An 18,230-nucleotide genomic window follows, 5' to 3' on the forward strand; every position below is an offset into this window, starting at 1 on the left:
GATCCCCCAAATTGATATATGTACAGTATAGGCTATATGTACTGTAGCAGAATAACAGATCTACAAGCTCATAGCGCTGCACCGAGTTCCACGCTACTTTTGAAAGATCGTGAAAATGGACGCAAATCTTTGAATACATATTCTTTCAGAGCGACCGTTTTTAACAAAAATCTTTGCTTCTGGGACATTCCTGGAACATTAGAAGCCATTTTTAGAAGTCATTTTTTAGAATCGGCCTCAGTCCTAAAAATGTGAGTACTTTTCCCCACCACTGTGCTGCAGGCCCCATGTCCCCCCCGCTCAACCTGACCATATACAACCACACGGCCAACTCTGTGTGGCTGAGCTGGGAGCCGGCGCTGGAGCCCAACGGACTGGTCACACACTACGGCTTCAGGATCCGTGAGCTCAACACGCAAACCGTCACGCACCAGGTGATAATAACTGGCTAATTTCACGGCCCCACACACGACGACAACAGCTGCAACAACAAACAAACACTCACAAATAGAATGACGCACGCGCACGTACGTATGTACGTACGTACACGCACACAGTCAATCATTCACTTTCACACCAAGTACTGTGGCTCTAATTTCACACTCCATACACAATCTGACACGCGGCAAATGTATCTTGGTTTGTTTTAATCTTAGATTTTATGACCTATGTTGGTTGTCTGTGCGTGCGTGTGCGTGTGTGTGTGTGTGTGTGTGCGTGTGTGTGTGTGTGTGTGTGTGTGTGTGTGTGCGTGTGCGTGTGTGACTCTGCACTCTGACTCTGACTCTGCACTCTGTGTGTCAGAATTCCTCGGGTCCCTGGACCATGGAACATCTCGCCGGCTTTAGGCCTCACAGCTCCTACGAGATCAGTGTTTACAGCTACACCAAAATTGGCCACGGAGATGAGTACAGCAGTCCTGTCACTTTCACCACCAACGAATCAGGTATACATGAGCTTGTTACTGTTTGTTGACAGCACACACAGCTAGTAGACTTGAGTTGGTCTGTCTGTGTGTGTGTGTGTGTGTGTGTGTGTGTGTGTGTGTGTGTGTGTGTGTGTGTGTGTGTGTGTGTGTGTGTGTGTGTGTGTCTAGTAAGTACAGCTGACAGCCTGTGGCTTGTTGTCTCTGCAGCAAATCTAATTTTCAATTTAGCATACTTTCATATACTGTACATTAAATTCTATTCTTCATGCTAAAAATGCAGTAGCCAACAGTAGCAGTATCAGCTACTTCATTCTATCCTTCGTATGTGTCTTTAAGGCATGTAACGATATATTGTATATATTTATCGTATCGATATTAAGGTTGGGCGATATATCAAAACTTCCTATCGCCTGGCCCAAAATCACTGATGGACGATAAATTCGTGCTATGTGATTACAGCTTACAGCGGGTCACGAGTCGGTTCCACAAGCTCTCAACGCGTTGCGTCGGTGACACGTAGAGAACCCACAGACCCGCCCATCTCTGCAGCACCGTTTGCAACGCGTTGATTGCAGATCCTAGATCCTAGATTACAGGCAGGGGTGGCTGCCTGTTCAATCAGTGCGTTGAATCAGCAGCAAGTAGATAAGCTAACACCACCATCATCAGCCTGTTAGCTTACAGTAGCTTGTTGCAAACGATTTGTCACTCCGTCTTTTCCTTTTTTCTCTTTTTTAATTTTTTTCCTCCGACTTCACGGATCGCGCATTGGGTTGTGATGAGACACGAGACAGCAGTGTGCCTTCCGGTGTAACTGTATATTATTAAACTTCATTGGTCCGTAGCCTCCCTCTGTCCCAGCCTTACAGAGTGAGCATGACTTCCCACGTTCCCCGATGCTTCTGCTGCTGCTGGGACTCTGGGAGCATAGCATTATAACGGGAGGAGGGGGTTTCCACCCAGCCGCTGTTACGACTTTGCTGGCCCAAATTGATTCGCATTTTGCTCACACTTACATTATTTGACTGTACTGGTTAATTGGGCTACATATTATTTTGCAAAAGAAAAAATCGCAGTGATAAATCACCTAATAAAAATATTCGGCGATAGACTCATCCAATCCACGATTGCCGATATATTCGTATCGTCACCCAACTCTAATCGATATATATCGATATAAAGTGGAACGATTTAAATTGATTTAATAAAAACATGTATCTCGATCGGGTTAAACTCCCTTTCATGTGTTGACGCATAATGGCGGGGCAGGAAGAACACGCTGTGAAGAAGGCGGTGTGTTGATGCAGACTGCAGTGCACAGACAGTATTGTAAAAGAAAAATAGGAAAATATTGGATTTGTGTAATAATAATAATAATAATAATAATACATTTGTTTAAAGAATCGTGATTCGAATCCTATCGTGACTTTCCACCTACGTTCATCTACTTCTGTGTCTGTCGTCAGTGTCCGACGAGGTTAGGAACCTCTCTTGCTCGGGAGTGAGCTGGGACTCGATCCACTTGCTGTGGGAGCAGCCGGCCAACCCCAACGGACAGATCCAGTACTATCTGATCGCGGTGGAGGTAGACACGCACTTGTTCACGCACCAGGCTGACACCGCCGAGTTCACAGTGAAGGGTCTGGAGCCGGACAGGGAATACACGCTCATTGTGGTCGCGGTCAACTCTGCAGGACCAGGGGACCCAATGAACTGCACCAGTATGACTCAGTCTGAGTCAGGTATAGTAAATATGCATTATGTACGTTAGTAAATGTTAATACTATTAAAAACACATCGACTACCACAGTTGCGCTCAGTCATAGTCCCTTCCCTGTCGAGGCCTTCAGCCGGAAGCTTTATTAAAAAATATATATATCACCCCGGTGTACCGGAAGTAGTTTTATTTATTGAACACTGACATTCTGTTCAATCACCTCAATCTGAGCCTCAATTCAGAGGAAAAACACAGCTAAAGAAAATAGCCGATCTACAAGATCACAACATTGTGACCTTGTAGATCTGCTATTTTCACTAGTTTGGGTCCTGGGAGCATGTCGTTGCTGTCGGGAGGAAACCACCTAACTTCATTTTTGAGGGTTTAGATTTTTTTTTAAATCAGTGCTATTTAAAAAATGCTTTGGACAAAACCTCTTAACTCCATTGGACCCTCAAACTGTCTGCTAAAGCAACTAACTCCACCACATCTCCCCCTCTCATGCAAGTAATTGACACCTACAACACCTACTTTTATGAGGCAGTATTGCTTTGTTTTCTAAATATACGGTTTTCTTAATTTCCTGAAAAATGAACATTTTCCCGACAGCATACATAGTATAATTTCTGTTTTGTGTCACGGGTTAAAACATTTGTGAACCACTGCTCTACTGGACCCCTGTGCTATCTTCTCCCCTGCAGTCCCGGGGGCCCCGCGCTTCCTGAACGTCTCCAAGGCAACCGCCACCAGCATGACCCTCCTGTGGGCGCCGCCCCTCTCCAGCTCGGGGCTGCTCACGGGGTACCGCATCGTTGCACAGCTGCTGTCCGCCACCTGTGATGACGAGCCAGAGCCTGTGGAATTAATGCCCCCGGGCTGTGTGGATTCACAGGTGGTGGAGTCGGTGAACGTCTCCACTGGCCACGGAGGCTACCACAATGTCACACTCCAGTCCCTGGCCAAGTATAGACGCTACCGTTTCAAGATGGCCGGCCTGACTATTGCCGGAGAAGGGGAATATACGGGCTGGACGTATGCGCGCACACTGGCCGGAAGTAAGAACGGGTGCATGCAACGCAACGCACGCACACACACACACACACACACACACACACACACACACACACACACACACACACACACACACACACACACACACACACACACACACACACACACACACACACATACTCTCTCTCTCTTCTAGATTAAGTATATTCATGTGACATGTCGCATACACTAGATATAACATAAATGAGAAAAAGAGGTTGGATCAAGAATGGTTTTCAGTGGAGTGCTAGACCCAAACATCAGAAAGTAGAAATTAGAACAATTCCAAAAACATCCAAAAAAATATAAATGGTGGACAAAGTACTCACATTTCCATTTCTTTATTGGCACACACCAAAAAGTAACGCTTACGCGTGTTGGCCAAAAAGCACCTTTTTTATTTTTTATTATTTTATTTTTTACTTTGTGGATGTATACTAGATGGCTGCGGGAGGAATATAGACAAAGTTTAGGGTAGAAGTGTGTTTCCATTATGCCCTTAATGCTTTACTATTTGTCTTTGTACAGTAGATCTTTGAATACCGGTATGATTTGACATTAACAGCGTCATACAAGCACACACAGTAAGAGTTATGTATGTGTCCTCTCAGGTCCTGATGCCCCTCCCCATGGTGTCAAAGTGACCCCCACCTCCAACAGCCTCCGTATCGTATGGGATGCTCCCGCTGTCATCTCCGGACCCACTTCCTATCTAGTGCATGTCATCTCTGTGAGTATACACAGTACACACATGTTATGTGGTACAAATGAATGTGTTACTTGGTTGGAGAGAGTGGTGCGTTTTGCTAAAATATTTCTGTAGAGCAGCACCCTGGTCTCGATCTGCGTGCTGTCGCCTTGTCACATAATGTCAGAAATATATACCCATATGAATAATCTTTAGTGACCTTATTAACGGGCAATATCAGAAGGTCAAGAGCAAATTTCAGATTTACAATTCATAGTTCCCAAAGAGATTGGGAACTATGAATTGTATAGTCATAGTCTGATATAATGTGCCACAACTAGGAAAACATGAAATTGCACAGATAAAGGAAATAGTTTTTTGCAAAATACTAAATGCAAAAAAACCTTAAACTAGTAACTTCCGTTAGAGGTCTGAGATAACCAGGTTTTGTATGAGTTTTGACAATATTAAAATAAGTATCATCTTCTTCAACTATATTCAGATTTCAATTTCTGACAAATCATTTGAAAGGTTACAATCTGCACTTTCATAATCTGTAAAGAACAGGAAAATGATTTGTGCCTTACTTCCAGCACATTCTATCAAACCCTGCCATACAGTTGAGTACCTCAAATACCACAGTGTAATACAACTTATGTGTATCTCTGCAACTCCCCTCTCTCTCTCTCTCTCTCTCTCTCTCTCTCTCTCTCTTTCTCTCTCTCTCTCTCATTAGCAAGCAACAGCGCCCCTACTGGTACTCATTATATGATGCTCATACATATACATACATAGGTAAACACATAGGTGAACGTCACATACATAGGTGAACACGGACAAAGCTGTTCCTTGGAGTGGTTGCACCACTCAAAAATATTTTAGGCCAATAAAAAAAAACTATAATACCAAAATTTTCACTTTAAACAAAAGAAGCCTGTTGGCTGCCGGACAATTTGAGACCCACTGGTGTAGCAGAGTGACTTTCCAGTGAGCCAACATGCGCAATAGCAGCACCCTGACTCTGTTTGACAAGAATGGAACAGAGCTGTCATTAGTATCATCGGTAACACCTGTGAAGGATGTAGGGAAGGGGCCCAAGTTCTTTCTAAAATGGCGTGTGTGTCCATTGCTCTGGATTTTTTTTTTACCTGCCATAAGAGTGCAATAATGTATTTTCTTCTCAGCTGGACGGTGCTGGTGTGAACCAGTCAATGGTACGGGCCCCAGGGGAGCTGAGGTCTGTGGTGGTGACCAATCTGACTGCCTTCAGCCTTTACTCTGTGATGGTCACAGCCTACACCGGCCCGCTGGAACAGGCTGTTTGGGACGGACAGGCCAGCCAAGCCACGGAAATTAGGACCCTAGAGGAGGGTGAGTCAGAATGATGGGGCTCCATTCTCAAACTGCCAAGTGCTTCTCTTCATATCTGATAAAACCCTGCAGTCTCTGTCTCTCTCTCTCTCTCTCTCTCTCTCTCTCTCTCTCTCTCTCTCTCTCTCTCCATTCTCATTTCAGTTCAGGTAAGTTTTACGGAAACAATATATTTTTCCATAGATAGAGGTTTATCAAATTTAAATACAAATAAGACAAGACTTTTTACGAAGATACAACTAAAGGGGGTTCTTTCTACTTCTCTTTTTCTCCTCCATATACATCGTTTCCCAACCTCGTGCTCTCTAGTACCCAAGGACCCGCCCAAGAACCTGGCCCTCGCAACGAAACCCGGGGAGGTGACCCGCGTGCAGTTGACCTTCAACCCCCCGGAGGAGCCCAACGGGAACATCAGCGCCTACATAGCCCAGGTGTACCAGAGAGGCCAGATGGTCATGACCGTCCACCTGCTCAACTTCACCAAGACCAACAACCACACCAAGAACAACAACCACACCATGAGCACCGCCATGCCTTGTCTGAAGGGAGGAAGCAACTACACCATACGGGTCAGGATGGATGGATGGATGGATGGGTGGGTGGGTGGATGGGTGGGTGGGTGGGTGGGTGGGTGGGTGGGTGGATGGATGGATGGGTGGATGGATGGATGGATGGGTGGGTGGGTGGGTGGATGGATGGATGGGTGGGTGGATGGATGGGTGGATGGATGGATGGGTGGATGGGTGGATGGATAGGTGGGTAAGTTGGTAAAAAGGACGTTTCATGCATGTGTGTCATTCCCTGTTGTCTAAAGACTGCTCATCTCTGTGTGTGTTCTGTAGATCTGTGTGTCTCTTGTCTAAAGACTGCTCATCTCTGTGTGTGTTCTGTAGATCTGTGTGTCTCTTGTCTAAAGACTGCTCATCTCTGTGTGTGTTCTGTAGATCTGTGTGTCTCTTGTCTAAAGACTGCTCATCTCTGTGTGTGTTCTGTAGATCTGTGTGTCTCTTGTCTAAAGACTGCTCATCTCTGTGTGTGTTCTGTAGATCGTAGCAGTGAACGGGGCAGGTCAAAGTCCGCCCAGCACAGAGGTCAATGTAACAACGGGCATCAAAGGTACTGTACACACTGTACACAGCCACCCTGCAGAACACATGGATTCACCCGCCGAGGATCTCAGCGGGCTTCGTGAACCACCCTTTACCGCCATTTGTCTGCTTGTTTGACTCTGTGTGTGTGTGTGTGTGTGTGTGTGTGTGTGTGTGTGTGTGTGTGTGTGTGTGTGTTCCAGCCCCGGCCAAGCCGGCCCAAAGACCCCAAGCAGTGATGGGCCGTGGAGGTGTTACCATGGTAACCCACCGGAGCATCACAGTCCGCATGCCTGCCTGTTTCTATAGAGATGACAACGGCCCAATCACGCGCATTCAGCTCATCGTCGCCGAGTTGGGGGGTACGAGTCCTATGGGCTGTTTGCCTCACTTTATATGTTTTAAAGTAGCAATAAGTAATAATAATAATAATAATATGAAAATGTAATGACTTTTTTCTTTCTTTTTTCCCCCTTTTTTCAGACAGCCAGCAATGGATTAAACGCTCCCAAAACATTGTAGTCTCTGTGACACCTATAGTCGGCCTTCAAAGATGATGCATTGAATTTGACTGTCCACTTCCTGATTGGTTAGTCATTTGCCGGCAGGAAACGTTGGACAAATGACAAAGCTTCTAGGAAAATCTTTGAATGCAGACTGCGGCCCCTATGAGGTGTCACAAAGACACCTCTACCTTTTTGGGAGCGTTTAACCCATTGCTGGCTGTCTGAATACTATAAAAGAAATGTCATAAAAATGTTGATATAAAATTATGTATAGTTACTTTAACTGGGGGAAAAAAGAAAAAAAAGAAATGCATCTCGTTTCATGTCAATGTTTTCCTTCAATTCCTTAAGACCACTGACTCACCGCCATAACATCTGTCCTTTTACGCAGTGATGGATAGCAAGGACTTGACCAATTGGAAAAATGCGTTTTTAAATCAGCCTGCCCCTTACCTGACGGACGAGGGCTTTCCCAACCCGCCGTGCGAGGACAGAGACACGCACAAGGGTACGTGCGTCTTCATGGGAGAGGCGCGTCGCGGCAGCGCGTCGTCTTCACGTGCACGCAGAGAGGCCACGACAGACACGTACGTGATAGGAGAGGACGAGGACTGTATGGAGAGCATGGCCAGCAAGCACTGCAACGGCCCCCTGAAGCCAAGCACTGTCTATGTGTGAGTAGCACACACATATACACACCATGTACACACACCTCGTACAGACTCCTCTCTCTGACTGCTGGCTTTGTGTTCGACAGGTTTAAAATTCGAGCCACCAACATCCAGGATCAGTACACGGACTCAGAGTATTCTGAGCACATCAGAACCTCAGGTAAGCCTGCTAGCTCTATCCCGGTCTCACTCTACCTCTGACCACTTCAGCCCTATATACATTTTGGCTATTTTCAAAAGATATTTATATATTTAGAAAATTAGAAATGGGACATTCTGCATGATGAGTACTTTTACTTTTGGTACTTTATTTACATTTTCATACCAATACTTTCCGAACTCTATAGTGTTGATGCTTTTAATTCAGTAAAACATTTGAGTACCATTTCCAGCACTGCTCAGAATAAATCTCTACAGGAAGGCCGTGTGACAGGAAGGCGTGCCGGTGACGTTTACATTCATGTGTTTCTCCATGCAGCCGACGGGGTGTTGACCAGAGATCAGCAGATCATTCTGGGCGTGCTCCTCTCGTTCTTCCTCGCCGTGTTGTTCATCATCATCATCTGTGCCTCGGTCAAGTGAGTCTCCTAAAAACGTAGTTTTTAGGCTGCTCTATATTCTCCACACTGGAAATCCTGTTTGTTTAACTCTCAGGGCCCTGTTTGAAACCATCCCACAGCAATGGTTTTCACATTGTCCACAATCCCATGCGATATTGATGTTGGTACAATTAGGAGAGATAACAGGCAAACGAACAAAATATCAATTCTTCTAATCTACATGCACTAATAGTCTAGACTTCTCATAAATTAAGTAATACAGATGTTTAACAATAATATTATAACTCTTGACTTGAGAACGTAACATGAAAACAAAGACCTGGTTTCATTTTACGCTTTCAACAGTTAAAGATCTAATAATGGTCCACTTGGTTACCAACTCTCCATCATTTAGCTGGGGAACACCTGAATCCCCCTCAAGGACCACTGGTGGTCCCTGGACCATTGATTGAAAACCACTGATCTACAGTAATGTGTATGTTTTAAATGCAGAGCGTGTCTGGGGAGGTGTAGGTTAAGGGGTGGTACTGGATTAAGCCTCTGAATTAAACAAATTCATTTCTAAATTAAAGTGTGTGCTACCATTGCTTTTAAGAAGAAGTTATGCCTTGACACCCTAATTTATGACCAACACACCCATGTGCGATAAACGAATAAACGTATAAAAATGACAACTGCGCTGCTCAGAAGATAAGCAATGACAATTATGTTGCTCCTTAGCACAGCTTTTTACTGGGTGGAAGATAAGGGCCCTCAGAATTACAAATGGGTAAGGGTCCATCTGGTTCCATTTCTCAGTTAAATGAGCACTCGGAATTGTATTCTGTCAATTCAATTCAATTCAGTTCAATTAAATTAAATTAAATTAAATTAAATTCAATTCAATTCAATTCAATTCAATTCAATTCAATTCAATTCAATTCAATTCAATTCAATTCAATTCAATTCAATTCAATTCAATTCAATTCAATTCAATTCAATTCAATTCAATTCAATTCAATTCAATTCAATTCAATTCAATTCAATTCAATTCAATTCAATTCAATTCAATTCAATTCAATTCAATTCAATTCAATTCAATTCAATTCAATTCAATTCAATTCAATTCAATTCAATTCAATTCAATTCAATTCAATTCAATTCAATTCAATTCAATTCAATTCAATTCAATTCAATTCAATTCAATTCAATTCAATTCAATTCAATTCAATTCAATTCAATTCAATTCAATTCAATTCAATTCAATTCAATTCAATTCAATTCAATTCAATTCTGCTTCATTGGCATGAGAAAACATACATTTACATTTCCAAAGCAAGTGTCAAAATATAATAAAAACAGTTGAAAATGGGTAAAGTATATACAGTTGGAGGGGTACAGTATTTTGTAAACAGAGCTATGTCACATTGCCATTGCATCATTATATACATGTTATACAGGATATAAAGCTTTTTTGAAACAAATAGCAGTCACTTTTTTCTCAAGACTATTTAAATAGTATACAAAATAGAAGATTTAAGATGTGTTTTAAAGGTATAGCAGCTCTATTTACACACGCAGTAGGTCTAGTGGTCTACTTGGTATCATAGAAGGTGATTGACATTTGCCTCATCCAATGTCAGGTTCCATCAGCGTAAGAAGGAAGGCGAGACTTACTCTCCCCGAGAAGCAGAGATCATAGAGACCAAATATAAACTGGACCAGCTGATCGCTGTGGCTGACCTGGAGCTGAAAGAAGAAAAACTCAACCGGTTAGACTGTGTGTGTGTGTTTGTGCGCGTGCATCTGCATGTTCTCCAACTTTTCAATTCACAAATCTACACACAATTCCTTACCACACACAATATATTTTGGCATTCATGCACAACTTTCGTAGCGGGCTCTTTGATAAAAATTAAAAAAAAGAAACAAAAGTGCACAAATGTTGCACTTATAAATTACACACACCAAATGTACATGTTTGAGTGAAATACCAAAAGATAAAACTAATCTACTGTCTGTATGCTACAGATATATTTTTCACAAAATGTTTTATTTGGCTATAAAGTTATTTTAATATTAAACAAGAGAACACTTTTTTTTTGTTTTAATGAAAGAGGCCTAAATGCACTCACACACCCTGCGACACCCTCTACATGCTACATGTGCACTTTGTCCCATCCAGGGATGCTCTGCTTCTCTCTCACACAGCCCTCTCTCTCACTGCAGGTACTCTTCCTTCTTCTTTAGACGGAAAGAGATATATGTCATCCAGTAAGTTGGGGTTTGTGTGTGTGTCAGTGTGTGTGTGTGCGTGTGTGTGCGTGTGTGTGTGCGTGCGTCTAATGTCGTGTAGTATAGATATTAGAGATGTCCCGATCGGTGAGTCTAATAGTGTGTCTAAATAGGCTTGTGTCTAATGTAAATCTCAAAGAAAGATACAAACAATTATATTTTGTGAAAACTGTCATGTCATGACGTTTGTCCTCCTGGGGCACTAGTTCCAGCAGTGGCAAACACTGCTCTCAAAGATCATGCAACAAACATTCACAGAGGCGTGAAATAGACCCATGATGAAAACCCCCACTATGCATGATATGATGTCCTGTAGTAGGCCTACTATTTATCTCTGAATGATAGCCAAAGCCATGGTGTTTTCTCTCCAAGAGTTTTAACTTTGACTTCAGTTCCATAAGCTGTTTTTGCAAGATTCTAATTAACCAATACATCATTATTTTTGTTATGATTCCCTGCTTTCATATGACATGAAACATTTTAAAATCCACAATGACAGTCCTTCAATAGTTCTAATAAAAGTAGTCACATATTTTGCATTTGAATAATTGAAAGGCAATAGACTAGAATAGAGTAACATACATTTCTCACATGGCACAAATGATCGGAATCGGAACGGGAGCAAAAATATTTCATCGGGACACCCCTAATAGATATTATTCATTGCATGTGTGTGTGCGTGTGGACGTGCGGGCATGTGTGTGTTTGTTGTCACTTCAATTTGTTTATATCATAGTCATCCGTCTGTACTTATGGTTGAAGCTAGCTCTGGTCACTTTGCTGCCGTTGCATTTAGGCTATGGGACTGTTCTCTTCCTGCCCTCGCATGAAATGCAGACCAGCCTCTCCTCTGTAGTGAAAATATTAACGTTTTACCTACTCACCAATACAAAGGTGGCTTGTGTAATTAGAAAGCCTACTTTCCTTAGTGGACACACTCTGAGACCCCCACCACACGTATAAAATGTACTTTTTGGCCAGAAAGGGATTTCTTTTTACCAGAAGGAGAAATCTTGTCTATGAGTATTTCTCTTGGAAATATCAGTAGAGGGCGCAGTGGAGTTTTTCTCTGGTGGAAAGAAATCCCTTTCTGGCCAAAAAGTGCATTTTATACGTGTGGTGGGGGTCTCAAAGTGTGTCCACTAAGGAAAGTAGGATTTCTAATTACACAAGCCGCCTTTGTTTTGGTGAGTAGGTAAAACGTGCTTAATATTTTCGCTACAGAGGAGAGGCGGGTCTGTATTTCATGCAAGGGCAGGAAGAGAACAGTCCCATAGCCTAAATGCAACGGCAGCAAAGTGCATTAGGGCTATGGAGTCTGGACCAGAGCTAGGTTGAAGCGGGTGTTGCATGATTGTCAGGCCGGACGCTCAAATTTGTTTTGCTTGTGCTTGAGTTGGAACGTATCACTAACGCCGCTCTCAGCCGCTTGTTTCATTTCACCTACAGTGTGTTATTGTGTTGTCATCCCCGTGCTTAGCAGTCCTGCTGAGTGTGTGCATTATCTGCGGAAAGAACATTTTTATGTAACTAGAACTGCAACTGTTCTTATAGTGACTATTCCAACGATTACTGCTTTCTTCTTTTCTTTTTTTACGTTCTGTTTATTCGATTTTAGACGTTTTTTTTAACAAATGCAGAAAGAATCTGAGATGTAAACAGAGTAACAAAAACAAAAAATGCAAAAAACCAACAACACACCCACGCAAGAAGAAGGAAAAAAGTATACAAATCAGATCATGGGTACAAACATCATACAGGCAAGACAGGAATGCTAGTCAGGTAACGTTGGGGTTACGATTGTAAGGTGGTCTTCTAACGATTACTCCTACCGCACCGGCCGGTCCTCCCTTAAAGGAGAATTCCATGCTAGAAGGCTTTCTTACCTTTATTTGTAGTTGTTACATCCCCACCAAAGAGGTCCAGGTGTTATTTTGTGCAAAAGCGCATTATTGGCTATTTCCCCTAAAAGCCCTCAATTAATTGAATTGAATTGCATTGAATTGAATGGGGCATTGGGGTGTTGTGCTAATTAGCTTATTTCCATCGCTCACACTTTACTACTTATTTCGATGGAAATATGCGAATTAACACAAAACCCAACCCCCTTATATTAGGGGAAATAGCCAATAATGCACTTTTGCACAAAATAACACCTGGACCTCTTTGGTGTTGACGTAACAACTACAAATAAAGGTATCAAAGCCTTGGAAAGCATGGAATTATCCTTTAAGCCCATTTTAATATAGGATGTTGATGTCTACAATGACAAAAATATTATTATTAGATTTTCTGCACCACTAAATATAATATGGCATTGGGTAGGGGCTAGTTGTACCAGTGCACAAGGTGCTGCTGCTGCGCCCATGCTCCTCAGTAATAAATAATAAGGGAAGAATGGAGAGTGCAAAGTTACCAGTGATCAACGGCTTCATTCAGTTCTGCTCCCATGTAGACATTCTTCTGAAATAAAACATCAAAGATAGACCTGGATCCTCGCAGTTCCATTTTCAGAGGACTGGAGAAAGAGAGGGTTACATTTCCCCTGCTCAAACACCAAATGTTGACGGCCTTTAATGAGGACCCGCGCCAACCTGTGAATAATGCATGCCCGACCATAATTGCAGAGTTAATCACTTTCAACCTGCTTGCATCCCTATTCTGTCAATGTAGGGCAAATAGTTTCAAATATTAATAAATAAATAAATTAATTAAATAGCGTTATTATGTATGGTATAAGTGTGTGCCGGCTGTGCGGTATCCATATATCCATACAGTAACGACACATTGCCATGACTTATTTGTGCCTCTATATCTTTTAACACAGGCTCCTGAGCTACAGAAAATCACTGAAGTAAGTCACCTTTTGCATTCAATGTAATTATTTAGCAGCAGTAGGCGTACATTGCCGTTCCGGTTTGTATTATGTCTTGTAATCTATAATTAATTTATTATAAATAGTTCTTGGCTGTTGGGCTGATATTTCTTCGGCTCTCTCTCTCTCTCTCTTCCTCTTTGCCAGGCCTGTCAATAAGAAGTCTTTCATGCAGCATGTGGAGGACCTCTGTGCCAATGACAATGCCAAGTTCCAGGAGCAATTTTCTGTATGTAGCTTCATAATCTGATTCATTATGCATTAGGGATAGGGGTTGTATGTGTGCGTGCGAGAGTGTGTACGTGAGCGTGCGTACTAGAGATTTGCACGATATTGAAATCATGACCGATATCCGATCTTTTTTTAAAAGGGAAAAAAACGGTGAAAATAATCAGGATTATCTTTAGATCGGTTCGATACCGATATGGCATTTTTATGGCCGATATGGCCAATTTCGATATGCTCACGATTATATCGTGCTTCTCTAACGTGTACTGTACTATATCATGTGTGTGTACACTGCATGCTGACTTGTCTAGCATCTCTCCTTCTCAGGAGCTGCCTAAGCTGCTACAGGACCTGGCAACCTCAGACGCTGACCTGCCCTGGAACCGATCCAAGAATCGATTCACCAACATCAAACCTTGTAAGTGACGTGAACCGACAACAAGGATCCAGATCTGACTGGAACTACATGTATAGATGTATTGTACCGGTCTGCCTAATGTCATAATACCGGTCATAACAACAACAATCTTTATTTTTGTAGCACTTTTTTTTAAACAGTTTTAAAGTGCTTTACGTAACATCAAATAAAGTAAAAACAAAGGAAAATGTTTGCAAGAAACACAATAGAACATAAAACAAGACACGCGTATAATTAACGGCCAGGTGAAACAAGTGCTCCGGTGAGCATCTATTTCGTTTTTTTCCTATATTTTGTTTTTGTCAGGAAAGTGTATGTTTGTCTGTTACAACCTCCCGGCTGTTAGTTTCGTTTGTTTCCGATGTTCTTTTATTGGTTCAATCACTGTTTTTGTATGCCTTTCCTGTAGCTCCAGAGAGTTAGCTCTTAACATTAGCGGCTAATGATTAGCCGCTGTTGTCAGTGGCTCGCTTCCTTAGAGTATATATTAATAGAGACGGCACCGGGAGGAAACCCTGAGGCGAAATGGACATAGTGGCCGAATTTGGCATTGCAGCTCGAGCCAGCACTGGTCCGTTGATTATCATTGCGCACATTCATGTTATTGGGGCATGACACGTGAACACTATGTTTCATACGTGAACGTGCGCAAATGGCGCAATGATAGTCAACGTCACAGAGCGTTCACGATTTGCCCCAATCCATCCCAGAATGCACTCTGTTCCTACCCGGAAGGAGGAGTGGAATCGCCGCATGCGCTTTTGAGCAACTTAATGCAAGTGGATGGGAGGAGAAATCCGGTGCCTTCTCTATTAATATACAGTACTCTAAGCTTGCTTCACACTGAGATACTTCCATGTGGTGTTTTATGGGGTCAGAGTCAGGCAGCCAATCATGACAATGTCGCGCCGAAGTCCTAAAGCCAACAGCAGCGATCACAAGCCAGGTTTCACCTGGCAAACAAACGAGGGACAAATATGGACTAGAAAGGTGCGCTACTCTGAGACAGATCTCCATTTGTGGGAGATCGGACGACACATTCATGATTTGAGGCATTTTCTGCAAAACAGACCCTTCCTGCAAACCTTTGAAGTAAAGCCAGTGGAATGGAATATAAAAAATATCACTGATACATCTCGATGAACGACATTACTCCATAGATGTGTACATATTTATGTGACTTTTCGACGAAATTTGTAGGAGTCTCTAAACATGTGCATGTCTACTAAACATGTTTCTGCATCGATTGACTGTGTCCAGACAATAACAACAGAGTGAAGCTGCTGTCGGAACCAGGCCTGCCAGGCTCTGACTACATCAATGCCAGCTTCATCTCAGTGAGTACCACTGAAGTTCCATTGCAGCTTTTATCATTTGAGGCTGCTTGCCCAAATCAAGTCTGTGCTCTCTTTTTGAGCGTGTCCTTCATGCTTTTATCTCCACACGTATGGACTACTGTAATGCACTTTATGTTGGCTTAAACCATACCTCCATAGCTCAAATACAACTAGTCCAAAATGCTGCGGCACGTCTCCTAACTGAAACCCCTAGGCGTTACAAGATTGCACCTATTCTGGCCTCTCTTCTGGCTCCCTGTTCGCTTCAGAATAGATTTTAAGAGTTTATTGTTTGTTTTTAAATCACTGAATGGTTTGGCACCTCAGTATCTCATAAAGGGTTATAGACACGTTTAAAGACAAGAGGTGCCTTTTCTGTCGTAGCCCCCAAATTGTGGAATGAGCTCCACTCCATCCATCCATCTTCAACCGCTTATCCGTAGTCGGGTATCGGGGGCAAAAGCTCCACCAGAGTGCTCCAGACTTCCCTCTCCAGAGCAACATTAGTGACTTCCTCCTGGGGGATTTCCGAGACGTTGAGTTGAGAAATGTGCTTTATAAATAAAGTGGATTGGATTGGAGCAGCCAACCTGCAGGGCCCACTTCCACTCATCTCCTATGACACCAGTGCTGTTAACATGACACCCATCTGCTGTAATTAGAGGAGTCTGCTCTCTGTCTCTTGTTCTCTTTCTCACTCCCTCTCTCTCTCTCTCTCTCTCTCTCTCTCTCTCTCTCTCTCTCTCTCTCTCTCTCTCTCTCTCTCCAGGGTTATCTGTGTCCTAATGAGTTCATAGCGACCCAGGGACCCCTTCCTGGAACCGTGGCTGACTTCTGGAGGATGATCTGGGAAACAGGAACTCGCACCATCGCCATGCTCACACAGTGCTATGAGAAAGGCAGGGTATGTCATGGTAGATGTAATGCCATTACAGAAGACACCATCTGTGATGGCATGCAGAGGATGGAGTAGCTAGGTGGATCCGTTTCCTTGGGTACTCCAGTATGTTATAGCACCATTAGTGCGTGTGTGCGTGCGTGCGTGCGTGCGTGCGTGCGTGCGTGCGTGCGTGCGTGCGTGCGTGTATAACCCCTAACCTTGGATATCGGATCTGTAAAAGAAATCTTTGTGAGCATTGAAGTGAAAAGTGGATAGAAGGGATAGTATGGGCAGGAGCTATACATATACAGTATATAATAGCTTAAACTACTACTCAACATTCCGACTGCAGTGTCTTGTGTTTGTTTATATTGTGCATTACACATACCTCAGGCAATGTTTTAATAATTGTCTCTTCCAATTCAGCTTATTTTTTAAAAATATATATATTTTATCCCACAATTTTGCAACCCATTTTTTCACCCAGTGTCAATTATCTAATGTAATCCTGGGCGCTACACTTCTTCTTCTGCCAACCTGGGGGGGGGGGCAGCGGACTGACCTCATGCTTCCTTCTATGCATGAGGAGTCCAAGCTGCTTCTTTTCACCTGACAGAGGGGGATTTCCCCGGCCGGACGTAGCGCGTGGAAGGAACATGTTATTCCGACCAGTTCCTTTCCCCTCCATCGTGCGCCCCAGCGGGAATCGAACCCAGGAACTTCTAGCTGTGAGGCGACAGCACTATACCGACTGTGCCACCGTGCCCCAATTCAGCTGATAGATTAAATGGTTGATTCCAACTTTGGCTCGCACCCGGTCAGAAAAACAAGAGACGGACTCTGGTGTTGTCACCACTTATTCACAGTTCAGCAACGCGCCATCGTGTGAGCTGCTCGTCCATTCTCTCCACTGTTTCAAATTGGTGTGGTGGCCATCAGACCATGCCAGACTACACAACATCTAACACTCAGATGTTTTCTAGTTGTATGCACAGACAGGTGTCGTGTTCTGCATTGATTGAAGTGCTGCAACAGCAGGCACGAATTGCGGAGCACTATATATCATGCTTCAGTCAGACACTCTCGTGCAGATGAAAACTTTATTTATTGCACCGCTATTGCATTATATTGGATGGTGATGTGGCTCTGCTCCCACGAAGTGACACAGATTCCAAACCCCCTGAAGCATAGACATAATGATTCTGTGCTATATCTTGCCAAGTTGCCACCACTGTTTTAGTTTAGGGATAATAGGGCCATATAGGGCCCAAGATAGGCCATGTACAGTAGTATACTGAAACTAGAAAATAGTGCTCCACTCCATGAATGCACAGATTGCACAGAGCTTTTGCCACATTAACACATTAATTATCATCTAAGATCTCTGTGTGTACGTCTGTACCAGGGGGGCAGTCAGACAGATATTTTGTGAAGCCACTGAGGAAATCGGGATTTCCTGAAAGTTCATATAATGGCCTATTGTGGCGCTGTCATTGGACCCAGAAAAACCCATAGCCCCATAGAAGTCCATGTATTTGGGCCCAACTTCACCTAGACTGTATTAACTTAATAAACATGGTCATGAATACTTTCTGCTTCCAGTCACTAGTTTAAAGTCATAATTTTGGAAAATTATGGT

The 18,230-nt window shown here is 43.1% G+C and overlaps 1 protein-coding gene across 1 annotated transcript in view; it reads left to right on the forward strand.

Moving 5' to 3' along the window:
• ptprq (protein tyrosine phosphatase receptor type Q) overlaps positions 1-18,230 on the forward strand; it is a gene marked incomplete at its 5' end in the record, with an annotated part of 83,413 nt that overhangs the window by 54,851 nt on the left and 10,332 nt on the right. Inside the window, 19 exons of the mRNA XM_080762167.1 lie at positions 283-434; positions 805-946; positions 2,395-2,670; positions 3,347-3,700; positions 4,307-4,416; positions 5,568-5,754; positions 6,064-6,323; positions 6,801-6,870; positions 7,046-7,204; positions 7,740-8,022; positions 8,106-8,179; positions 8,498-8,597; positions 10,202-10,330; positions 10,788-10,832; positions 13,681-13,707; positions 13,876-13,957; positions 14,284-14,374; positions 15,635-15,711; positions 16,481-16,615. Of these exons, the coding sequence (XP_080618293.1) occupies positions 283-434; positions 805-946; positions 2,395-2,670; positions 3,347-3,700; positions 4,307-4,416; positions 5,568-5,754; positions 6,064-6,323; positions 6,801-6,870; positions 7,046-7,204; positions 7,740-8,022; positions 8,106-8,179; positions 8,498-8,597; positions 10,202-10,330; positions 10,788-10,832; positions 13,681-13,707; positions 13,876-13,957; positions 14,284-14,374; positions 15,635-15,711; positions 16,481-16,615 (2,753 nt within the window). The remainder of the gene's footprint in view (positions 1-282; positions 435-804; positions 947-2,394; positions 2,671-3,346; positions 3,701-4,306; positions 4,417-5,567; positions 5,755-6,063; positions 6,324-6,800; positions 6,871-7,045; positions 7,205-7,739; positions 8,023-8,105; positions 8,180-8,497; positions 8,598-10,201; positions 10,331-10,787; positions 10,833-13,680; positions 13,708-13,875; positions 13,958-14,283; positions 14,375-15,634; positions 15,712-16,480; positions 16,616-18,230) is intronic.

Source organism: Protomyctophum bolini (assembly GCF_963924005.1).
Source record: "Protomyctophum bolini genome assembly, chromosome: 4".
Lineage (NCBI taxonomy): Eukaryota > Metazoa > Chordata > Actinopteri > Myctophiformes > Myctophidae > Protomyctophum > Protomyctophum bolini.